At 37.5% G+C, this 25,975-nt stretch overlaps 1 protein-coding gene across 7 annotated transcripts in view; it reads left to right on the forward strand.

The window, feature by feature from the left end:
- The window catches only part of MYO3A (myosin IIIA), a 120,381-nt gene that overhangs the window by 26,009 nt on the left and 68,397 nt on the right, over window positions 1-25,975 (forward strand). For all 7 annotated transcript variants that reach the window (XM_017817284.1, XM_017817280.1, XM_017817286.1 and 4 more), the window contains 6 exons: window positions 5,980-6,084; window positions 6,836-6,935; window positions 20,977-21,053; window positions 22,397-22,542; window positions 24,220-24,285; window positions 24,690-24,845. In XM_017817284.1, the coding sequence (XP_017672773.1) occupies window positions 5,980-6,084; window positions 6,836-6,935; window positions 20,977-21,053; window positions 22,397-22,542; window positions 24,220-24,285; window positions 24,690-24,845 (650 nt within the window). The remainder of the gene's footprint in view (window positions 1-5,979; window positions 6,085-6,835; window positions 6,936-20,976; window positions 21,054-22,396; window positions 22,543-24,219; window positions 24,286-24,689; window positions 24,846-25,975) is intronic.

Here is a 25,975-nt window from a genome sequence, read left to right on the forward strand (position 1 = left end):
AAAGAGATTCTCTGCAAAGTGGAGATTGTTCTGTTCAGCTTTTCCCGGTGAAGACAAGACTTCCAAAGGAATTCTCTCTGGAATCTGGGGGCAAAACGTGTCACAAACCTCAGTAGCAAATTGGAGGCAATCTAAATTGAGAAAACGTGGCTAATTTCAAAATATTACATCAACTAAGTTTGTACAGCCTAAAAAAAAAGGAGGAAAAATGATTTATCATGACAGTAGTCTGACAGAGATGATGTTAAAGAGAAAATTGTGGTAATTTATTATCAGATACTACTGGAGGGAAGGGCAAAAATAATGCAATTTTGTTGGAAGCAAAAATATTCAGGTTAGATAGTAGTGAAAATGCTCTATCAGGCTAATGAAACACAGAAACAGGCTACTTAGAAAGATTGGAATCTCCCTCAGTGGAAGACTTTTAGGAGCGAGTTAGACAAATATCTAACATGTCTGAAAGTACCGGGTCTCTATACATTACATATCCAGTGGACTAAGTAATTTCTTGAGGTCCCTTTTACTCCTCTGCTTCTGTAGTTTTATGATGATGAAACAGCAGCAAATAAGAATCTTCTGTTCTTACAACAGTCAGTACTACAAGGAAGGTACAGTCAGCTCAGAGATTGGCAGTGCTGCTGCACTGCATGCTTAGGGGAACAGGTCAGATTATTGATCTATTCTAAGAACAGGAAAAAAATTAGAGATTAGTGTCTGACATGGTTTTAGCATTCTTATGTGTGATAACATTAAAGCAATGTTGAACTTTTTCATAAGTATGATTGATGCATGCCATAAGTTGTGCATATGGGATGTGTTGCCCAGTAATTTATGTCTGTGCAGCCTGTAAAGATAGGAAAGGAAGTAATTGTAATTGAGCCACTCTTTGCGTTCAAGCTACTGAAGTAAGATGAAAGCACCTTAACAACTGCAGGATGCAAGCAAACATTACCTGACAGCTTAGTACAGATGTATAAGTCCAGAGCAGCTGGATGATTAAAGGCTGTAATGGCCCCAACAAAAGCGCAATTGAGAGTTTTCTTGAAAGGGAAGCTCATACTGAATCCTTATTCAATGGGCATCAGAATCAAGAAGAGCTGAAGAGGAGAAATGTATCAACTGGGTCAGATGAAGAGTGACTAAGACCTAAAAAGAACACCAGCATGATTGTGATGTGATAGCAATTTTAACTGACATTTCGTGTGTTAGGATAATTTTATTTTTTTTTTCTGAAGTTAGCATACTAATAGCTCAGTTAAAGTAGCACAGGGTTGTGGCAGATGGGTGGGTGGAGGACTGCATGTCATCCTAGTATGAATCTTTGCCTTTTTGAGTGCCAGAAAATCATAAGGGAGGAACCCTTTACTACTACTGTAGAAGAGTCATAATCACCTGTTTTGATACAACTATGTATGGCCATCAGAGCTACAGCTCTCTAAGGGAGGTTTTCACATGGATCAAGCCTTCTGCGAAATTACTCTTTCCATTGGTTTAGGCATGCAATATTTCCTTAGTTCTTTGCCACTCTTTCTTCTGTCTGAATATCCAAACTAGGAACTGAATATTTTAAAATTCAAGTATTCTGAATCATATAGAAGTACATCATGGAAGGGACCTTTGGAAGTTATTTGGTCCAGCCCCCTGCTCAAAGATTATTAATTGCAATGTTACAGATTTGCCTTTTCAATTCAAGTTTGAGTATCTCCAAGGCTGGACATTACACAGACTTACTGTGTGATCTGTTGCAGTGCTTAACTCAGTGGGAATTTTTTTCCTTTATGTCCAATAGGAATCTACTGTCTTGCAGTTGGGAATTGTTGCCTCTCATCCTTTGCTGTCTTCCACTGGGAAGATGTCTCTGTCTTCTCCACCCCCTCTTAGGTAGCTTCAAGGGTTCAGTTTACCCTCCTTTTAGTTGCAGGTAATCTTTGCATTCTATTAGTGCAGGCACGGAAAATACTGCTGGTAAAGAAAATACCTGTAAATCACAAGGGAACAATAGAAGAAGTGACTAACATTACATTGATGAAAATTGCTCATGTACAAAGTTAATCAAGATGACATTTCTAAATAGCTGCCTTGTGGGAGGATCACTGTTATCTTCCCTTCCTGTGTCTGATAGGCTGGACATCATAAGAATCTGTCCCTTTAAATTAAGTATATTCAAAATTTAAAAGAGGGTTTCTATCTGATACAAGCCACAAGAAATGCATCTGTGTATGCAATAGAGAATGTGTGTGAATGTGTGGGGTTTTTTTAGTGTGGGAGAGAGAAATAGAATTATTACTCTCTCCTTCCAGAAGAGCCCCTGTCTCATGACAGGTGAAAGGTCATTTGATTTGGTGAGTTACTTTGATCTTTAGAGTAAGAAGCAGCCCTGTAGCAGAGCTCAGATAGACATGTAGCTTCTCCTGTTTGTCTGTGTCCTGATTTCTCTGTTCATTTGTTGGTCTCTGCTTATAGTGCCCTTTATCAAGGTATTCTGAGGAGACTTTACCAAATGATGCGGAGTAATGACACAGACTGATTAGTTATTTGGTCATGTGAGTTCACAGTCCTTGCAACAAAATAATAGCTATCAGCATCTCCCTTCTCTAGATGCTCATTGAAAACTAGGAAGATCTTTTTTAAAAGTTATTTCTGCCTTCATGATTTCTTGGGATCCAAGCATTACAGGTAGCATAACTCAAACACAGTAATTTTGGTAAGAGGCTACACAGTTTTTTTAACGTGGGCAGCATGCTACTAAGAAGCAGCAGAGATCATAATTATAAGCTGCAATATTTAACAATACCCCAAGAAACTTTCAGTCTGACAGTACTGCTAAATAATGTTTATCCCATAATCTCTCATTAAAGGATTGTATAAGTTAAGGTAATGTGATTTTTTTAATGATTTAGGTTTTTTTACTCCTTTAAGTTTCTACGTCATGGGCTAGATCCTAGTCAACATTCCCAGTAGTAATTTATCTCCCCCTCTATTCAGATTCCCAAGCAAGCGTGGTCCAGCACTGCAGTATTGTGACTTTCTGTAGCTTCTTCTTTTGAGAGGGAAGAGAAGAGCCTGACTCATTATGAGAGGGACTTTTTGAGGTGTTTGTGATACATTTCCATTGAATACACATACAGTTTGATACCCTGATTCAGGAGAAAGAATCACCGTTTCAGCTTCAATTATGTGCATGGTTATAGGGACATGTGGCAACTTCACCTGCAAAAAATAGACAGTAGAAGTAGGAAATTGGACCAGATACAACATTTTACCCATGAACATAAAAATAGAACAAGGTTAATACTAGCCTGTGTCATCCTTGTCGTCATTGTTCCCCCCTCTCACCCACACAGCGTAGAGCACGCACATACAGTGTCTGCCATAATCTCCTTTTCTAATTGTGGTTGTATTCCAATAATCCCTTTTCCTCCTTATAGCTGCTTGCATTCTAATACCTAGCCTTTTTTTCTCTCTTCCTTGTCTGATATAAGTAAAAGTACAACTCTTTAACACAGAAATAGGAAAAGTTGCCCTGTGTGTATGCAAGAATGTATGTCTATGACATCCTCAGCTGAACTCTATCTAAGCAGCCACTCTACCTTGGGAATTGGTGGAGGATTTCCACGGTGATATAGCTGACTTCTGGGTTCTTTATTTCAAGACCTGTTTAGCTGACCTTTTACATACCAGCTTCAGTTTTGGTTCAGTTTAAAATAATCAGAGTTTTAGTATCTTACATTACCTGATATTTTAGATAACCGTTATCTCATAATGCAGGTATTTATCTCATAATAGGGATTTATATATTATGAGAGTAGTAGAAAAATTAGTTAAAGCAACATGTTTAAGAACGTGAAAATTAACATTGCTGACCAAGGCAAATAAATTCAGTATTGGCTTTACTGCCTAAACATTAAAGAAGGTGGTTTCTGAGATACAGTTTCTCCCTTCATCTGCCTACAAAGAGAATATAGTTCTTTCTATGTTGTTTTTTTTACCTTGAACAGAAAGGCTAATAGGTATCCAGTCCTGTAAAGAAAAAAGAGGATCCATCTGTAAGAAGCAAAATTTAAATATTAGATAATGAAGAAAAATTATTTAAAGAATATCGTATGTGTAATTTAATTCACAGTTGATTTGTTACTAGTTAGACAGTTTCAGTGCCCTGAATTAAAGTGCATTAAATTAACCAAAATTGTTATAATCCATTTGGTTTGATTAAATATTTTGACAATGTGGCAAAATTAAACCAATAGAGACCCTGAAAAGATAATGTCATTGTAAAAAAATAACTAACTTGAAAAAGTCAGTGGAGAAGGCAGACCAGCATCGCTAATGACAGTAAATGAAATCCTGCTTGGGAATCTGATCCTTATCCAGCAAAGCCCTTAATCTCATCATTTAAGCATACGAGTTCTTCTCTCTCTAAGCATGCACATTGTCCCACTTAGGTAAGGGTGAGGTTAAATGAGTTCCAAGATTGTTGCCATAGAGCTCAGCATCTGTCAGACCAGAGCCCTGGCTGACCTGATGAGGGAACTCATCTTGCAGCAAGAGTTATGTATTGAATGGTATTTGTGTAGGCATTCATGTGGTGCAAGTTCAGTGCAACCCAGGGGTTTCAAAGGTAATCAGAGAATTATTGTTATGTTTGGGTACAAAGGGATATAAAATGCTTTACACTGTAAGGTGCAAGTCTTTTTGTAATTACAGAAAAAAATGTAGAGGCATAGAAGAACATATTAAAAATATATACAAAAGATTCTGATGTCTGGAATTCTGCAGTTGAAAGGTTTTATGGATAAATTATGCCCCAATTTAAATATACTTTAAAAGCAGTGAAAAGGAATTACTGTTTTGTGCTGCATTTTTAAAGTGTCTTACATGGGTATTTAGTTTCATGTGAAAATCTACTGGATGATACAGTATAAAACTTACAATTTGTTTTACTGTTTTATCAGAAACAGCTATGCCTTTACAGAGGCAATGGCTCTTCAATCAATGAGTTTTGTCAGGTGCATTATGGATAGTTTAAGGGCTTAAGTACCAATTCCATCTTTGCAGGCATGTAACAGCTATAGAGGTAGTCACTAAAGTTTCATTGTTGCTTCTTTCTGTGGAAAAATTTTAAATGATAAAAATGAACATACAAAGTACTGCAGGTCTAAACTAATCAGCTGGCAATGTGCACTCACTATCCTTTTCAGAGAGCAAGGCCAGACCTGTTCTTCCCACATGTACAGGACAGGATGAGAGTTTGCAGGAGTCCAGGTGGACCTTAGACAGGAGAGAGGATTGTCCCGAGTAGTCTGTGGCTCTGCATCTGGAACAAGAAGCTGATAGGGTTGATGCTACTAGAGCTATAGTCCTTCACCAATGGCACACTTTGTTTCAGTGGGAGATAAGACCTTTCTTTCCACAGTGCTTCATCATCTTCTGTGATGCCCATCCCTTGTGTATCACATCTTTCTACACTAGGAGTTAAGTGCTGCTGGGCAAAAAGGGCGTCTTTCCCCTTGGCAGGGACATTTCTCTGCTGCCTGCATTCTGATGCCTTAAATCCATTTTGTGTTGTATGTAGCTTTTGTACCTGAGAATTGATGCTGTAATAATCTGCATTGCTGGTGAGATGCACATGATGAATATCGGAAGCAATTAGTGTGCCCCACAAAACATGCCTTCACAAAAAATTTATTGCACTGTAAGCTGTTTCTGTCTCAGTGAAAAGCAATCATGTATGCAGGAAAAAAAAGAGCTAGACTGCTGTACTTGTGTTTGGACAAGAAGAATTGAATGTAGAAAGTAGCAAACAAGAATTGGCAAAAGTTGCTGTGTATGTTGTTTGTATAAATGGTAGACGTAAGGACAAATTTGTGGATTGCCAGTTTACTAGGAGATCATTTGGCTGCAGATACAAAAACTACTGAAAACCAGGTGGCTACTCCAAAACTCTCTAATTCCTTTCTGTATTTCCTTGATGTTTTGTAGCTGTGCAATGGTGGATCCGTGACTGATCTTGTGAAGGGATTTCTGAAGAGAGGCGAAAGGATGAATGAACTTATAATTGCTTACATTTTACGTGAAGCTCTGATGGTAAGATAAACTTTCAGTGAAAGTCAACATTCGGCTCATATTTTTTTCCTTAAATGAATGAAGATAGTCCCCCCTAATATAGATCACTGTCTTCTGTTATAACAGTGTTTATTGAAATCAAGGTGATGTGTAATTCAGATGATTCTTTTTGAGCAGGCAAGGTAAAGAATAGTTAATCTGTTTTTTTCATTATTAAGAGAATGAACCATTTCTGACTATTGATCAGTTTTCTTAGTAAATACAGTTAAGCATCAAAATTGCTTTTCTTTTGAGAAGTAGCAGAAACATAATTAAAATACTGTCCAAGTTGTTGTGTCTGGATCCAAAGTATTTTTGTAGTAAAATATCCACATATCTAGTGAATTCAAACACCACTGCAAGAATTTTTTTTGCTCATCAGGATCAAGTGTCTTTATTTATCATTTTCTTGTAACTGAAACTTTACTTTCTCCAATGAAATTTAGGCTTTAGCAGCTTTCTTTATGCTCTAAAGGTATAATGTAGGTTTATAGTGCTATTTTTTTGCTTTCATCTTAAAATTTCTATTTGACATAAAATGGAGCAATTAAAAAAATATCTATTCCCTGTGGTGTGCCAAATAGTTTTCCAGTAAGAATGACATCTCTGTGGTTTTGCATTAAAAAATGTTTTAATTTTTTTCATAGTTTTCTGCCACTTTATTGTTTCTGCAAATGTATTACAGAGGACAGAGCTGTTATTAAAAAGTTCATGTTTACATCTCACCATCCAGGGACTTCAGCATTTGCATGAAAACAAAACTATCCACCGTGATATTAAGGGAAATAATATCCTTTTGACCACTGAAGGAGGAGTCAAGCTTGTAGATTTTGGTATGTTATGTTTACTTATATATACAAACAATGTTTTACATCTGAAGTATGGAAAATAAAATAGAGTAAACAAACCAGAAAAGATTAACTATGTTAATTTTTTTTTGAGGTTCTGAGTTCTTCATTAAAAATCACTTGGATAACCAAAGTTTCTTTTTTTTAACCTGATAGACATGTTAATAATTTTAGTAATGCTGTTTCAGTAGTATGGCTAACAAATAGAAATTATAATATGGTAGTGGTAAGTGCCCAGTGCTTTGGGGCTCACTGTAAGTGAGGTGGCAAAGTGAGTTAACAGGATTCCAAATGAGGTTGATGTTTAGTTCCTGCAGGACCATGCAAGGGGACTCATTGAAATTAGGAGCTGACAGGAGAAAGCTTCATGTTGTATAAGAGAACACTTAGAACTTATTTAAATACATATACTCAGATGCATGTATTTCATTAGTTTGATTTCAAACAAAACAAGAGATAGTTGAAGGCAGTAGAGGGAGGAATATTATATAGGTAATCCCCACTTTCCAAAGTCTGGGAAGACTAACAGATTTTGGCAAATCTCAATCTATGAATTGGCATTAAAAGGGTCTGTTCAAGTCTCTTAGACCTAAAGTGATTCTTGAATGCTGTCACCTGGTGTCACCACCAAAAGGGAAAAGGAGACACAGGTAAGTGGATGGAACCTGTTATCAGCCATGCTACAGTGATTTGCCTTAAAAGTGTATTGACTTTCGTTTTATATGAGGGGTATAAAAATTTGCAATGCCTGTTGTTATGAACTATTATCTTCTGATAGGACACTGTCTTCTTATGTTTAAATTTATTTTATTGGTCACTATTTTACAGCACAGCAGACACAGTAAATATAATATTCCATTCAGCAGATGGAAAATCTTTATTTTTCCTTTGCCCTCCTATTTTTTTAATGAGATTGATTCAATTGATACATAGAAATTGTTTAAACTAATAATTTTAACTACCTTTAGTATAGTATCTTCCTGACAGTAGATAGTATTTATGCAACTCTCATTACTTCACACACAGAATCCCCACAGCTGTTAGGATTAGTAATTCTTCTGAAATGTCGTGTATTTCTGTTATATTTCTCAGATAAAATATTTCATTGGAAAGTCTGGAAGTTTAATGTGAGGCAAAAATCAATATTTTTGCCCACAGGCTTTTAATGTGTTGTGGATACTAATTTTTTAAGATGTTGAAGGCAATTAGAGCTGCATAGGATCAATGCTTCTGAAAACTAATTCACTTATGCAGATGTCAAAACATACAAGCTGTAGGGATGAGGACCTGAATTCTTTATTCCCCAGGTACTGCAATCTGCTGATAAGGCTGTAATTGAAAAATAATCTTAAATTCTTGTGGGAAAATTGCCATGCCAAAACACAGATTAGAGCGTGTACAAGAAACAAATATACTTACACACACATTTATGTGGGTTCAAAAGGGGCCTGCAATACCTGCAGCAGTCCTTTCTCTCAAAGGAATATGAAAATGGCACCTTAACTTAGGAATGAATTGACATTTTCCCTGGCTTTTTTTTTTTTCTTTCTCAAAAAAACCCCACCCCAACCTTAAGCCAATAATTAGTAGTTTCAAGTGGAAAAAATTTATACAGTCTTCACAAAATCACCATGGAAGACATACCAGTCACCCTTCAAGCTGCTGTTTAAGGTATTCAGCTGGGATTTGGGGGATTTGTGTCTTCTACTTAAGAGGATTTAAACCCACATTAATCAGATTCTGAGATAATTTTTTAGCCAGGAATGTGAGTTGATCAAAATCTCTCATGTTGGCACTGCTACAGACTGTTGTACATAAACATTTATTGGATCAGGGATTGAAACTCATAGCCATCTTTTATTATACAAGCCTGTGAATTGGCTTCAGAATAAGATAGACGCACAGGCACAGTCTCCTTTTTACCCAGTAAATACCCAGAGGAAGAAAAATTTTTAGTTTAGAGTGAACAAATTATTACATGGGGCCAAACAAACAAAACCAACCCAGATAATCACATCATCCTTTCTAGTGTGCACACAGGTTTTCTATTGTGGAGAGAGGAGCAGAGGCAGTGAACCAAAGATTCCTTCAACCACCAAACACACATGACCAAGGAAGTGAGCCCTTCCCAAGATAATTTTGTCTGTGCCATTCTCCTGCATGCTGGATGCTGCTGAGATGTTCCTGAAGAAGCCTTTACTGTTCTCCCCTGATTCTTTTTATGATGGTTTTCTTCTGAATAGGGACATAAAACCTGTATCTGAAAGATGGGCCTGTGAAGTGTCTTACGGAACACGAAACTAGGAAAGGACCTGTTCTCAGTCTGTGTGTGTTGTGCAATCATTTAACTTGAACTTGTGCCTTTGTCTTCTCTTTTAAGTATATTTAGGAAATTTTTAAGAGTCATAATTGAAAAAAAACCACATTAATTAAATCACTTTTGAAAATGGCTTTTCTTTCCTTCCTTGTTTTTGTGCTCTTTGAACTTGGTATGTGGTGTACTGCCATTGTGAGACCTTCCTTGCACAGCAGTACCAAATTTTCAGAAGCTTTATTTTGTGGCACAATTTATACACATTGCCTTACAGTCATTGTACCATAAGTATTTATGTGTGCTAGGACCATATTTTCTGAACACTAAAGAGTCTGTAATGGATAACCTTCACAACACCTTTATGGAGAACTGAATTACTTTGATTCCCAGTTAACAACTGGGGATCTGAAACTTCGAGAGACTAAGTTGCTTGAGGTGACACATCAGGTGTGTGGAAAAGCTCTCCCAAAGTCCAGGCTAACAGTCTGAACTATTCACATTTCTAGAGGTACTGATAGTTAAAGAAATGAGAAAGACTTTGAAAGAATACCATGGCTGTGTCTCACTCAGATTGTTTTGAAGAGTGAAATTTTTGCTTTCCTTAAAATTCTGCTGTATCATTACTTAATCACCCCAGTAATATTCTCGTGTCTAAGAAACACCCAATACCAGTATAGATTAATGATGAAATCAAGTCCAATACGTGGAGCGAGCCCACAAGAAAGTCAGAGAGAGACTATTTACAATAGCATATAGTGACAGGATAAGAGGGAATGGTGATGAGGCAGGAGCAGGTTGCCCAGAGAGCTGTGGGTGCCCCATCCCTGGAAGTATCCAAGGCCAGGTTGGATGGAGCTCTGAGGAACCTGCTCTAGTGAAAGGTGTCCCTGCTCATGGCACAGCGTTTGGAACTAGATGACCTTTAAGGTCCCTTCCAAACCAGGCCATTCTATGATTCTATAACATCTCCACATCAAAGCTTCTGCAGCTTAATTGCTTATCAAGGAGCTGCCAGATAAAGTTTTAGTTTAAACTGTCCAAGTCACAAGAATTTTGAATACTGTTACCAGTGATGCATTCTCTCTCCTCACATCCATCCAGCAGAGAGAAACAAAGTAAGTTTTATTTTCTACAGATAATGAGTAGCAGCCAAAGGGATCTGCTGTAAGTGCATCCCCTGATCACAGACTCAGTCCCTAAATTCATTAAACTTCTAAATGCATTAATAGTCCATATTTTCTTTGTAAGAGAAGAAGGCTGACTGAAAGCAGTCTCACTACCTGAACATTTGTGGGAATTAGCTGTTAAACTGTTCTGATAGAAAACCTTTGGGGTAGAATCTTACACCTGCAAATCACAGCAATTATGCTCCAAGCAAGGAGCATCCTCTATCACATCATATACTAGCATTATATTCAAGTGTAGCTGCTATGTTTTCAGTACAAGATAGGGATTTGATAGAAAAATATACATTTAAATTAAATTCCCTGCAGCAGTTTCAAGAGTGACTGCTATATAATCTATTGTATAAAGAGAACTGGAGGCAAGCAAGGTGTGAATTAAATTCCTTTTTGATAAATATTCTTAATTATATTCACAGTTGCTTATTAGTGTTCTGGGAAGGAACTCTTTTACATCCATTTCACAGAACTCTGGTTGTATGCAGTGGATTGATGTTAAAGAGACAGGTTTCAAATGAAATTTTAGCCTCTAAAGGTACAGAAAAGCACCTTATGAAATTTTAAAAAACTTTCATTATGTAAATCGAAATAATTGCTATATACCTTTTGAAAGTGTGACGAATTTGCTGCTTAAATATCTGTCAGTGTCTGATCTTTTTCATCAGTTAAAAAGCTGGCCTGAAGTCACTTGCACACCTCATCTGTAATAAAAATTCATATATTCATCTGCATCTTATAATGTGTAACGAATTTCATAGGAAGCTGAGGGTATAACATTTGATTCTGCTGACAAATACTTGCTTCTTTGAATAGTCCCTCTCAATTCAGTTTCTTTTCTTAAAATCAGGATGGTGCACAGGGCCTTTCATGTATTAATGTTCATGTAAGACACAGTTCTATAATGTGCTGTTCCAAAATGGGAGAAAAGAAACTTAGCTGTATCATTACTGTTATTATTTTAACTTTGGTCTGAAAAAGTCCAAGTGACATTTCATTTTGAAAGATTTGAAGTTATTTCTGAAATCCCCTGCCATTACAGAGAGTCTGGGAGTTTGAAAATCAGAGCTTTTTGTGCTTATATGTTATTGAATGAAGAGAATCCTAGAGGACACAACTCCCTATCAGCAAACTGGACCAAGTAGTTGATATGTCAGGAGTCATGGAAGAAAGAAACATTTTTCCACTAAAAGTTTTGAAACCCTACAGTCACATGGCAAGTGATTCTTTTAGCTACAATGAGGAGACTGTAACACTGATGGAGAATTTGGTTTCAGCTATGTTTTTGAGGGTTGACCTTGTGGGCTGATCGTCTTGACCAAGAGCACAGGTAGCTCATACTTCTTTGGGCCTACTGAAGCCTGCTGTCAGAGACTAGAAATATCTCAGGATGAGCAGCTGTTGCCTTAGAAATGTCCAGAAAAAATATAAGTGTAAATTAAACTCCACTACTTTGGAAATGCATAGTTTTCCAGAAGCACTTTCTTGCTGAAGGCCACGCCTTTCTATGCATCAAATAAAAACACGTAGTTAGACTTCTGATGTTATTACTATGAAAGATCATTGGGAAAAAGAAGTAAGACAGTTAGATGGATATTAGAAATATTCAAGTTCCCATAAGGAAAATAAAATGTGAGAGGACTCATTAAATCTTTAGAATTCAAGCCTATTTCTAACTAACTATGTGAGATCCTGTGGTTCCCCATAGTTCGCCCAATACTGTAACTGTGGGAAAGAGGATATTGAAAAGGATTGGCACTGTCCATTCTCAGTTGTTTCTCAAGCATTTTCTTAGTGGTACCTAAAACTCTCCATCATTAGAGGCTCTGGATAAACAGTGCATAAGAAACATCTTAGCTTTTAATAGGTAAAGCAGGTTCCAGTGAAAGACATGGAAAAAAGGTAACGTAATCTCACTGCTGCTGGCAGATGGTGGAAAACTACAAGCTGTGCTGCATGCAGTTAATAGAATAGTGACTTCAAGGGTTCCTTTAGTACTGTGGATAAATAGATTGCATAATTAAAACATGTATTGTAATATTAATGAAATATATAGTGAAAGTAAGGTGATTTTTGTACTTCAAACATGCTTAGTTTGCATTTTTTTGCTTTTGTTTCAGTGATGGATTTAAAAGTTTTGTTTGAATATTGTCTTACCACTCCAAATGCAGTTTCAGGTATCCCAGTTTGCATGCAACTAGCACAGTTTTATCATGGATAGTAGCCTGAGTCAATTAGAGATTTAACCTGAGTATTACTCATTGGGGAAGAAGTGGATTGGGGGAGAATACGGTATTGCTTTATTTAGACTCTGAAAACTGACATTCCTTTGTTTAATACTTTAACTATTTCTTTTATCTAACTTGGAAACTGCAAGTAGGCAGAGGTCAGCTTTTGTGTTTGGAGTGTAATTCAATTATTATTTTGCTATGGAGAGAATGATTATTCTTTTTTTAAAGCTATTTGAAGTCTTCCAAAGTAAAGAGCCAAGGAAATCTTAATATTGGCCTTCTTCAGATGGCCTTATCTTTATTTAAATTTGCAATTTGGTGAAACCAGTCAATAGTCAATGCTAAGACACTTCTTTGGTAGTGTATTTTTATATTATCTTTATGTTCACTTTAAAATGCATACCTAATTTCATTTGTGCAATACTAAATGAAAGTAATAATTTCATAATTCAATTGAGTTATTGAAATAATTTTTTTTCCCCTAGAAAGAGTAATTCTGCCAGCATTCTGTTGTTTCTCTGCAGTGGTGCACTACTTCTTCTTTACAAATTATGGACTGTTACTAGTACTTTACCACTACTAGTGATCAGTAACAACTGATCAACATAAGTTAGAATACACAGGTGTTTTTGTTTTGTTGCCTGATATTTGTGTCTATTCTGATACAGAAATACAGGCCAAAATATTTAAAATTCTGTGACTGTACTAAACTTGTTGAGTTTTTGAAGTGTAGATGAGCCAGCAGCTTCTATAATGATAACTCAAGAGAAGTAAACTCGGTTACACCGTACAGCATGTCCCAAACAATGGGGTCAATCTCAATGTAATTAATGAGTCTGTGGTAAGACTCCTTCTTAATAGTTCCATCTGCTTAATTGTTCGCCTTTCCTGATTTTGTGATGCATGAGGGAGCTTTCTGCTGATCTTGTGGGGAAAAAAGTATCTGGAATCTTGGGTCAGAGATTGGTGGGGAACCACAGCACTGAGCTTCATCCTTTCCCTGTGACACCTCACCAGCCCTTGTGTTCTCTTGCTGTGACACAGTGCTGAGGCTTCTCCCTACCACAAATAGCCTTGATAGATGCAGTTTGTTGGCTGATCACAGATCAGCCTGGCAAGTGTCTGTGGCATGTAGCATTGCAGAGGGAGGGAAGGCTCCCAGGACTGTGCAGAGAATGCACGTGGTACAGGTTGGGCTGCAATGGACAGGGAGTCTAGAGCCACCTTGTGCTCAGTGAGTAGGCTGAGAAGTCAGTTGTGAGTGATCCAAGTTTCAGTGCTGGGGCATTTTAATCTCTGTCCCTTTTAATATACATCATGTCCAGCTGAGATTGAAGAAGACCTTAGCATGACTTTGAGTAGTGTTTTTCCAAACTTTTGTAGATTACTTATTCTGGAGTAGTCAGAATATCCCATTTCATCCTTTTCTGCTTGCCCTGCATTAGCTATAAATGCTGTCAGAATCATTCTGCAAAAATGAAACAATTAATTAAAATAATTTAATTTGAAAGTATTCAAAAATAAAATGATTTTCTTTCTGCCCTTAGCTTACTTTAAGCAATGAGTCATAGCAAGGCTTATATTTGCCTTAGTCATTCTAGCATGCATCCATAATAAAGCTGTCTGCTTCACTGATTCAGATCAGAACCAGACTGTTATTGTGTTGTCATTTCTGCATACCATATAGGATGGCATTCACATGTTGCTGCTAAAAAGCATTTACTAGGAGAGTATGGCAGAAGCCAATAAAAGTAAAAGACTTTGAAGAAAGCTTTCCTCATGAGCAGCTTGTCAAACTGCTTTGAACCCAATCAAAGTAATAATTCCAAATTTTTCAGCCCAGGGTTAGCGGGGATAAGATGGATTGCATTGACTTGAGCTGTGGAGCCTTTTCATTGTTGAATGTTTAATTCTTTGTTGAGGGCTTAGACCTTAAAAACTTATTTTGTGGGCCATGTTTGAATGAAAACCTTTGTGCTGTCCAGTACCAAAAAACAGAAATCATGTGGCCAAATGCTATATCCAGGATAAGCTGTTTGTTTGGTCTTTCAAATATTTTCTTCTATTAATTCACATAAAGATGTCACTGATGGCTTAAGCATTAAAGAAGCTTGATGCTGAAAGCTGGTATCATATGCCAGAGACACATGAAGCGAGAAAATAACCCTTTCTGGCCACCAAAGGTTTCCTCTTGATTTTCTCATGGGTCACAAAATAGTAATCTCTTGAGGTTATTAGAAACCCTCTGATCTCATATGTGTATACTAAAGCCCATTCATTTTTTACCTGAAAGTTGATCCCAATGACTCATTTGTACTGAAGTATTCCAGTCCTGAGGTTTTTAAATATTCCATTCTATTAGCATAGGTGTTGCCATTATCCCTGATTATCATAACAGGAAAACCATGTCTGTAATGATGAGAAAAATCTCCAGGGCTTTCCCAGTCATACAGGGGAAAAAAATCCTTTTGGGGTCTCAAAGTGGCAGTCAGTTTGAAATCTAATCTATAAGGAAAGCAGCATCTGAGGAGGAGGACTTTCCTCACTGTCATACTGCACTAGGCTGCATGTAGTTGTACAAATCCCTGAGGCTCTAGGAAAGACTAGTTCTCATATCTAAATGCATCTGGCCAACTGTGCATCAGGAGAACAAATGTTCCTGTGCATCCCTTTCAGGAAACCAGCTGAAGCCCCGAAGCATGAGATTTGATTAGAATCATTGGTGTTGTGACGCACTGAACTGTCAGGAGCATGTGGAGGGGAGTCTGTGGTCACCTGTTCTCCTGGAGGCCATGGAGAGAGGGCTCAATCAGAATCACAGACTAAGGGAAGCTGGAGTATGCTGCCACACCATCCTGCCCAGTCTGTAATACAGTCTGGATTTCTTAGAGAAAGAAACTGTATTAAACCCTTTTGTTTTAAAAAGATTAAATATCTTAGAAATGTAGTGAACATCCTGCCTTTTTTTAGGTCACCGTTTGCCATTTTATTATCAGTATGTACCTAGTAATGATTCTGTATCTATTTAGGATTTTAATTTTTTTTCCCTGTATGTTTAAAAATGTCTTTTCTTTGTCTTTAATCTTTGTGGTGAGTTTAGTGTGAAAGATACTAGACTTTGATTTCTTTAGCTTCCATTTATATCACCCTGTATTTGGTAGTACAGATTAACTTTTTTATCTCCCTTTTACTCCATACCTCTTGGTTTTGTAGTAAGCACCATGGATTTTTCATCTCTCAGACAGTTCATATACATGGTTTTCTTGGATACTAAGCTTTTGATCTTTCTAGAGTTGTAAAGGGCCATTTGGTTATCTTTTGGATATGCCTATTTCAGTTAAAAAATTGTATCTACAGTGTGTGTTTTCCAGAGGGCTTGAGAAACTCTGGTTTTCACCATTAAAACACTGTGTGCATTTAAATAAGACATAAAGACAGAGAATGTGGTGGCAAAGGACGTAGAAAAGACTGAGGCACTCAGTGTCTCCTTTGCCACAGTCTTTACTTGCAACATTGGCCTTCAGGAATCCCAAATCCCTATAACCAGTGGGAAAGTCTGGAGCAAGGCAAACTTATTCTCAGTAAAGGAGGATCAGTGTAGAGGTCATTTAAAAGAACTGGACCTACACAAGTCCATGGGATGCACCCAAGAGTGCTGAGGGAGTTGGCTGATGTCTTTGCAAGACCACTGCTGATAGTCTTTGAAAGGTCTTGGAGATTGGAGGAGGTTCCTGAAGCCTGGAAGAACGCTATTGTCACTCCTATCTTCAAGAAGGGCAAGGAGGAGGATTCAGAGAACTACAGGCTGGTCAGCCCCACTTTGATCCCTGGGAAGGTAATGGAGCCAATAATCCTGGAAATCATTTCTAAACATATGAAGAACAAGAAGGTGACTGGGAGTAGGCAGCATGGATTTATGAAAAGCAAGTCATGCTTTTTGACTGATTTGATCGATTTTTTTTGACTCGTCATTTCAACTGTATTTCCTGTTTCTTTATTTCCATCTTATTGGTCAGAACCTGGTTTTAGTTCAAGATTTAATTTGAGCACTTATTACTGAACAGAAGTTCTCAAGCATGCTTTTCTCGCAACAGCTCACCCTAGGAAACAAATTGCCTCTGTGCTCTTTTCACTTAAAAGTTTACTTTTGAGGTCAGATGGTAGTCTATAAGGAATTCTGAGTATTGATGTTTCATAAAGCCTCTGAAACATCTCTTGTAAAGTCATCAAACCAATCCCTCTTGTCCTTACGGTCCATTAGTAATATTTTCTATTAAATATCTCTATGCTTTCTATCCATGCTAAGTAATGAAACCTGGGAGAAGCTCTCTGATCTTCTTTTACAGTCTTAGTGGGGATGCCACTATTTGCAATACAGTTAAATGTGGTTACACACCTGGTGTGTTGTGATGTTTGCCATTTGGACTATCAGAACTGCTTTGTTTTAATCTTGTTCTTTCCCTATTGTCTTTTGTCATATGGAATATGAAGGAATTGCATTGGTTGAGGGTTTTTTTACCATTTTTTCTGCATTTCAGCTGATCTATCTGAAATATTTTGTCTGGATATGTACCAGACAAAAATACATTACTCCAATACAACCCAGAAGAACAAAACAAAGAAATGAGTGTCAAAGATAGCAGCAATTACAGAGGAATTGAGTTATAACTCCACCACTGTTGTGGGGGAAAGTAGCTACTTTCCTGTCTGCATCCTGACAAGAGTGGTGGCTTCTTCTCATAGCGAAGCTTCAGGTGCTAAAGGAAAACCTGAAACCATTAGGACCTGTTGCCTCCAGATCTAGTAAAAAGGTGGAGTTGAGTGATTTATTAGGGACTGCTTTCACACCTTTGGGCAAAGAGGCAAGGAAGAAGAGGCCACTTTTTGCATTGAACAACATGAAACAGGAATGGCAAAATATACCTGCCAGCAGGCTTAAGAGGAATGTAGTGTAAAATTCTGCTGCTGTTTTACATCTATTTCTCTAGGAGATTAAAGAAAGGTTGGGGAGTAATTCAAAGCATTTTAGCCTGTTTAGATCCGCAAGGTTATCAGCGTGAGCAGTTTTTGGTCCAGAGACTAGCTTGAGGAGTGATGGAGTTACATGTTCTTAATCTAAAGAAGGTCACAAAGAGGGTGCTTTGGTAGTGAAGTTTACACTGAGGGCACAAATAAAGAAGGGATAAGGAAGAGCTAGCCTAAGGAGTGTAAGGACCTTACCCTTTGGGGTAAGGTCATTATGTATAAATACAGTGGCTAACATGTTGTGAATGTGTCTCCCTGCCATGTGTGGAATGTGAATTTAGCACAATTTATTAGGGCTTGCCCTTCCCTCACTAGAATCAACCACTTAAATGTGAATACTTCTGTCACAGGACATAATCATAAAGTGATGTTGTACAGCCTCCCAATTTAGTGTCTGCTCAGACTGGGCACTATGAGACAAATCTTTCCCAATAATAAGGAGCTAATTTCTGCACTGTTTTTCTTTTATTGAGTGCTAAGGTCAGAAGCAGGTGGCTTTATTCGCGATGTTATTCCAATGTGCCAGTTTTTGCAATGAAAAGCTTGAATAATACTTATAGTAGAAATGTCCTGCTTTCCAGTTTTTATTAGTAAAATTATGTCTGAAAAAAAAAAAAGAAAAAATAAAAAACAGCTATATATCCACAATATTTTCTTTTTGGTGTGCATTGGTACTATTAATGCATTTATAAAGCTCTTAACTTCCATAAGATTTATAATTTGCTTGTAATAAAACACCATTTTATGACATATTTTAGGTTTTCTTAGGACAATAATTTTTTCAAAAAAGCAGTAGTAAACGGGAAGGGGAGGAGCAAGATGTTTTTGTTTGAAAATATATAAGTTTAAAAAAGCTGGCGAGCTATATGGTTGACTGGTTACTGAAATGCTGGAAGAAATGTTACTAAGTATGGAATTACGTTATCTTTCCTCTATACACAGAAAAAGCCCAAGGAAATATCATTTGTCATAAGACCTACACTGCATAATCTGAAATGCCACTTTAATGCTAAGAGCGGAAGGATTAAAAAACCCAACCAAACAAAAAGCACACAAAAACCCCAAGAGCCTACAGAAAGTAGTGGTGAGCAACTCAAATCAAATCAGTTTTTTACAGAAATAAAAGAAGGGTGAGGAGGAAAAAATTCTTCAGTTTATTTAATAATTACAGTTCAAAGAGAAAAAAAACAACAGTGCATAGACAGACAAGATTGAATACATGAATGTTCCTTATCTCTACAGAAAGTTATGATTATTTATAAAATCTGACACTGGAATCATAAAAATTCAGTTAGTGCCTTTCTTTGCCCACAGATCTGAATCCCATTTCCTTGTCCAAGACTGCAAAAAAGAGCTTTGCACAGGGGACTCCCACAACACATAGGAAGGGAGAGGGGAGAGTAGCCTCAGCTCCCTCCAAACCTGAGGATCTCCTGTAATGATGTCTACTGGCATCACTGCAATGGTTTCAGACCTGTGGTGATGTGTGCTTACTAAAGGACATGTTTTTCTGAGGGCTCAGAACAGCCACAGACTCTGTGAGCCGGAAGCTGGACTTCAGACAACTCCTTGAGGTGACAAAAACAAAGCCCCTGCTTAGCTGAGCTGAAGCAGGATTGATGGACTTTGTGCTAAGACTCACATTGTCCTGCTTTCCATGGTGCATAACGCTGTGTATTGGACTTTCTGTAGAGAGAGAGAGAAAAAGATCCAACTTCCTCAAGGCTGGTGTAGACTAGAGGGAGGCAGCCACAGAAGCAGTGGTTGCACTTGTCTCAAAGGTACAGGCCGGGTCTTTCTTGCTGCCCTTATTTTCAGATGTTACATTCATTTCTGTGATGGACAAATGCAGGTATTTTATGAATCAGAGCTGAACACATAGCTTTAGAGTGAAAAAACAGATTAAACTCTCCGTGGTTTCCTGACTACACTGAAAAAACCCAAACCAATCAAATTCTACCTAGACAGACGTTTCCTTAATATTTCCACTAGACAGTTAATGTGAATTGCTCCTGTTATGAACCATTGCAGGGTTTTCAGGAAGATAAGGTCAAGCATGTTCGAACCAGACAGAGTTGAAACTGGCTGCTGGTGGTGCTCACTGAAGCTTCATGTGTTTCAGAATAATGAAATGGCACTCACGGAGTGAAACGGAGTTGTCCCTTTTAAAGAGAAAGCAGATGTATGTATGAAGACAAAATAAGTGAGCTTCAGTGTCAGGCAGATGGAGGTTGGAGCATGTATATGTAGAGCACAGGACCTTTCTGGCCATCCATGATATCAGCACGTTAGAATATGCCTCTGGTGGACCTCAGTGTTGGCTATTACTCAAATCTGTAATAGTTTAGGACTTGCTAGCTGAGGGGCTGTTTCTCTCCATGTGTGGACCTCACAGTTATTTGTGATTCATAAATCCATAATAGTTCAGGACATGCTTGCTGAGGGGCTGTTTTTCTCCATGTGTTGTACTCTTCCCTTTGCATGCAGTAGAGTGATTTCCAACTGATATACCCTGGTTTTGTAAGGAAGGAAATTGGTGGCAGGCTAGCCAGAAGTGTGCTGCAGCCCACTTGAATCCCTAGTATTTCAGTGTTTTTTAATTTAAAACTGCAAGGAATCTTTAAACTTCTGAGTTCACTTTCCAGCTCTTGGCCTGAAATAGTTAATCTATTAAACTACAGCTCATGTTGCAAAGCTGATTTGCAGGCTTGTTGCTTTGAGAATGTGCTTTGAGCATGGAGAGACTCCTGCTTTTGTAAGAATTTTTGAGGTTTCACTATTTTGTTGTTTCTTCTTTATGGCAGAGTAGTTAAGAGATGAGGATAAGTGTCTTTTGTAGTGTTAACCTGAAATGTAGATATAGATACAGATATAAAATGAAACAGGAGTTTAGGGTCAGTACTGAGCATTAAAAGCTGTGGAAGGTACCGTACTTTTCCACCCTCACTAAAGTGCTTTACTGCTCTCCTAATACAGGAAAAACTCTAATTAACCAGTCAAAATATATGGAGTCAGATTACTAATCAAACACTCATTTAGGACCAAGTCCTGGTCCTACTGAAGTTACTGGAAACAACCTATGTGGAGAACATCAGCTGAAGAAGTTCTGTGTACCTCTGAGGAGTGGGCCTCTCTTTTTAGAAAACTGGAAAGATGTATTTGAAATTTGCCTGTGGAGGAAATTGTAGCATGGCAAGACAAGGACATCGCCATTCAGAAGGGCTGTCTTGGATGGAAATAGCCATTGCTCTGATTATAGCTTCCCTTCGTTCTTCTAGGTGTGTCTGCTCAGCTGACCAGCACTCGTCTCCGTCGGAACACCTCCGTGGGCACCCCGTTCTGGATGGCTCCAGAGGTTAGATTCATGTTTCAGAACATTTTGTCACTGGTATCCAAGCTGCTGTATTCTGCATTTCTGCTCTTTCTTTGTCTTTCTTCCTGACCACTGGTCTTTTCACCAAATGAAACAGCAATGCAATTTTTTTTTAAAAAGTGTTTAAAAATGTTTTTCTTACATGTTTGCAAGTTAAAATGGGATTTACTTTTGAAATTACAAGCTTAGAGCCAGGGAGCAAGACACCGAATTGCTTACTAAAATGCTAAAGAGTATAGAGTACTACTATTGATACTTTCCAGCCTTCTAAGCTCTGAAACTATGGGTGTCTTGTTTCCCCATGGATGGAAGGAGCGAGCCCACGGTGGTACTATGATGCATTACAGCTTCTATTTTTTGACTTCTACACCTGGAAAGTTTTTAATGCTGTATATCCATACTGACACCAAGAAATGGAAGAGGTTATTATGAATGAAGTTTACTATGACTCTGTGGAGATTTTTCCAGCCTGAAATTGAAGCATATAAAGATATATTTTAAGCTGAGGCAGTGAAAATATTTCCTTATAAATAAACTTATCTACTTAAACTATTTGTGTCCACACAAGCACATGCAAGTACATCTGTTTATAGCACATGAAACTACTCTGTTTATACACATTGGTCTAGCCATGTAACTAATGGCATACATGTTGACTTAGATCTGCAGCTAATGGGATGAAAAAATGTAGATTCATCGAGCATTGTGGATGAGCTGAAATGTATATGAAATGCTATGGTCTAGTAACCACGGCAGTGTTGGATCAAGGGTTGGACTTGATGATCTCGGAGGTCTTTTCCAACCCGGTTGATTGTATGATTCTATGAAATACCTTTACTGTGATCTGATGGCAAATGCTTTGTCCAGACCTACTTGATCTGGAAATTGGCTGATTTGGCTGAATAAGGAACCAATAAGAGATAGTGAATTCAGCTTCTGCTTTCCGGCTTGTTTCACTTCATAGAGAGAGCAGTATAGCTCCATTAATTACTTTGCGGGAATAATCCATTTAACAGAGTTGTAGGCTTGCTTAGTTTCCTTCTACTTCCTCAGCCATGGGATGCAGTTTAACACCTTTACCTGAAAAAGTCAAGAATTTGCAGCCTTTTGTCCAACCAAGGAACATCTGGCCAGAGAATTCGGTGTTCATGGACACTTGCTTTCTCCAGTTTAAACATTGCTTTTTTTCAGCTTTCTAAATGTGTGCATGTCTGTTTATTTCACTGAATATCTCCATCCTGTAAGAGATTCCCCCAACTCTGGGAGTGCTCTTACATTCGGACATTTGACCATCCAATGACTGTCCCAATCTTTTACTCCAACAGGTGATTGCCTGTGAGCAGCAGCTAGATAGCTCCTATGATGCCAGATGTGATGCATGGTCACTGGGTATTACTGCAATAGAGTTGGGAGATGGAGATCCACCCCTTGCTGATTTGCACCCCATGAGGGCACTCTTCAAAATACCAAGGTAACATCTTCATCTGTTTATTTGTTGGCAGGTTAGACTGAACTTTTTTCTTAAGTGCTACTTTTCTTCAAACTTAGACTGTATAAGTTTGTGGACTTTCTTCGAATTATTTATACTAGGAGGAGGTTAGAAATACTTTGTCCAGCTGTATTTTCTGCAGGCTCTGCTTCAGCCATTTGTGCACGTTGAGAAGTTCAGAGCTGACTGTAACTACATTTGAGAAAAAGCCGTGAGGCCTTCTCCTGAGGCCACATGAGTGCAGCACTTAGCCAAGTACAGTATATTCTTTTACAAAGAATGACTTATGATAGAAATAGTCTTAATATGCTGCTCTGCTGAACAGGTCCCATACCTGTTTTTAGGAGTTATCTTCTGTCCTTTGAAGCAAAGGTTGTTCCACCACTCACACACATTTAGGCTTCAGCTTTTCATTAGCTTGTGCTGTTTCTGGCAGTTCCACCATTGCTGTCCTTGGGCAGTGCAAATAACAACTTCTTCTGTGTTTTCTTTGAAGCTGGAGATAAAAGTACCCAAAGTACCACTTAACAGCATTTCAAAGAACATCAATCTCCAAGTCTGTACGGAATGATCATACTGTAGTTTGTGGATTCCACTCTAACAGCTGGAGCGGTACCACAACATCTGCTGAGACCACATAGTATTCATAAGTGCTTTGAGTCCTTTTCAGCCAAGACACCCAAATTAGTTTAAATTAACTTTAGGTTTAAGAAATCTTGGCTGACTTGGCACTGAAGAAGAGTATGAATGCTCTTCTAACCATTGCTTCCTATGGGAAAAGCAAACCACTGTGGTCAGTCATTGCAGCTAGGTCTTCAAAAATACTCCTGGCTTATACCCTTACAAGTACTGGGCACCTTTCTGCTCTGGAGCAAATACAAGATCAATATCCTTTCATTACATTAGGTAAAACCTGAAAGTGATAGACTGAACGTTAAGCAGCACTTAAAGAAAAGCAGTTATGACAACTGATTGAAAAGAGACAGCAAGTAAACTCAATGGATTGAAAAGAGACAGCAAGTCACTTCGTCTATTGGTCATTCATTTGTCTTCATGACCATACTCTTGAAATGGAAGAAGACTGTCAAGACCATTTCAACCAAATTACACCTAGAATAAACAGCTCCAACAATAGAAAAGAAAGAAGTCATATCTATTTACAATAGGTCTGTGTTTAGACCTTCATTTCTGATTATCTTCTGATGAATGAGAAATAATTAATAACAAGTCAGTTCCTTCAGACACTTCATTCAGCAAGTTGATTAACTCAATCTTTCTGGGGAAACTTAAAATAGAATTTCTTTTTAAAAATTCTCTTAAGAAAGTATATTGTTTCAGGCTTGAAAAAAGAAACTTGCCATTATAAGTGAATAGTGATTAATGGGTTGTTAGTTTAATTTCCGTTTATTGATTTGATTGAAAAAATTATAGTGGTTCTCAGCTACACTTGGTAGATCATCTCAGTGCTATTTCTCCTTATTAGTTACATAAAGTAGGAGAACCAGTGAGGCATTGCATCATCTACCCATGCTCCTTTTACCAGTGGAAATCAATACCTTTTTTCGGTGGCCTTCTAAAACTCATTACTCAGCCTGCCTTCACACACTGTTTTTGTGAAGTGAGTAGTTTATTAACTTATCATCATACTGATCCTTGCAGGAATCCTCCTCCAACACTACAACAGCCTGAACTGTGGTCACCTGAATTCAATGACTTCATTAACAAGTGAGTAAGAACTGAGACCACTCTGATTTAATATGAAACATGTGTAAATGTCATGTGTAAAATATCTCTGTATTCTTTGTGGAAATCTGTTGCAACAAATACTCTTCCTTAAAAGCCTAATTTGTAAATCCAGTTTGACTTCCAAGTGAGGCTCTAGACTTAAAACATGAAATAACATTTTAACACACTTAACGTTTCTTAATTTAAAGAATATTTAGTTTTAAAATGCAATAACTTACCTTCTCGGACTCATCAATTTTGTGAAATCGTATGAATTTTCAGTGCAGAGCTGTTTTGATTAAGATGGATGTATTTATTATGGAGGCACGAAAGAACTCCAGACAAGAATTTCAAAACTTAACTTTGAACCCTCTGTGATCATATGTATTTTTCTGCCAGCACAGGTGCTTGACTAAAGATTATGAGAAGCGTCCAACAGTATCTACTCTTTTGCAGCATGATTTTATTAAGCAAATTGAAGGAAAAGAAAACGTGCTACAAAGGCAACTCATGGAATTTATTGATGTTCATCAACAAATGGGAGTCACTGAAAAGGCAAGGTAAAAGTAGCTAAAAAGTGTTGATACTTTCACTGTTTCAGAATGGTTAGTGCTCAGAGAAATATTCAACTTTTATGGCTTTAGCTGGCCAAAAGATAGAAAGCTTAATATTTGGGGTCCCAGTACAGCCAATGGAAAGACAGCAGCATCATGATTTACATGTAGGATGAAACAATCTTTAGAAGTACCTCCCCTTTCACCTGTGACTCAAAATGCAGCCTTAGCATCCCAGCTTTTAGAAAGCTAAGGTTAGGTGAAATTAATGTTTGGCATTTTCTTACATTTGCATGGTCAGCTAATGTTTAGTTCCAGCAAGTATGCTAAAAAATAGCTAGTCAGGTTCCTGCAGTAATTGGATTTTCCTGACTGAAAGAAATTATAGTGGTAGCAGACCTTGTTTTGCAAACTTCAAATCTTATGTTGTATTGAATAGATACTTTCTTTCTTCCACTAGTATTTGGTAAATATCAGTTCTGAATGAATCACTTAGCACCCGATGGCTTTTATTTAAAATACTTGAAAATGGCTTGGCTCGATTTTACAATTGAAAAAACGCCACCCAGTGCATTGATGTATCAGATGTGAAAAGTAGTAGATTAGTATTGATGTACTCCTGGTGTGACTGCTCCTGTGCTTCAAGGTAAAGCATGATGATTTTTCTTTTTTTTAAATAGAACATGAGTTTTAGAAGACATTTTGTCATTATCATCTGTATGGAAAAAGCTTATTAAAATCTGCCACACTTCTTTTCACACATTTATAGTAATAACATATACAGCAGTCTTCAGTTATAATTCTGGAGAATTTTCTTTTATATATATATTATAATATTTCTATTCTCTCTGCTTTGAGGATAATAATAAAAATCTATTTCTAAATAATTTATTATATTCAAGTTTTCTTCAACTTTAAATGAATGTGGGACGAGTAGTACTTTCTCTTTTCTGGCATTGCAGTAAAAAAATATGCAGTTGGCTTAAATTTGAGCCTCAGGCTGGGTTTGTATGCTCTCTGTATTGCAGACTTGACATTTGCTTAATCCAGAAAGATTCTCGAATTGAAATAAACTTATGAGATGTCAGTGCTGAGCACTAAACCAGCAACATAATCCAAACTTTAAAAAGTAGTTA

Source organism: Lepidothrix coronata, unplaced genomic scaffold (genome assembly GCF_001604755.1).
Source record: "Lepidothrix coronata isolate B3197 unplaced genomic scaffold, Lepidothrix_coronata-1.0 Scaffold59, whole genome shotgun sequence".
NCBI lineage: Eukaryota > Metazoa > Chordata > Aves > Passeriformes > Pipridae > Lepidothrix > Lepidothrix coronata.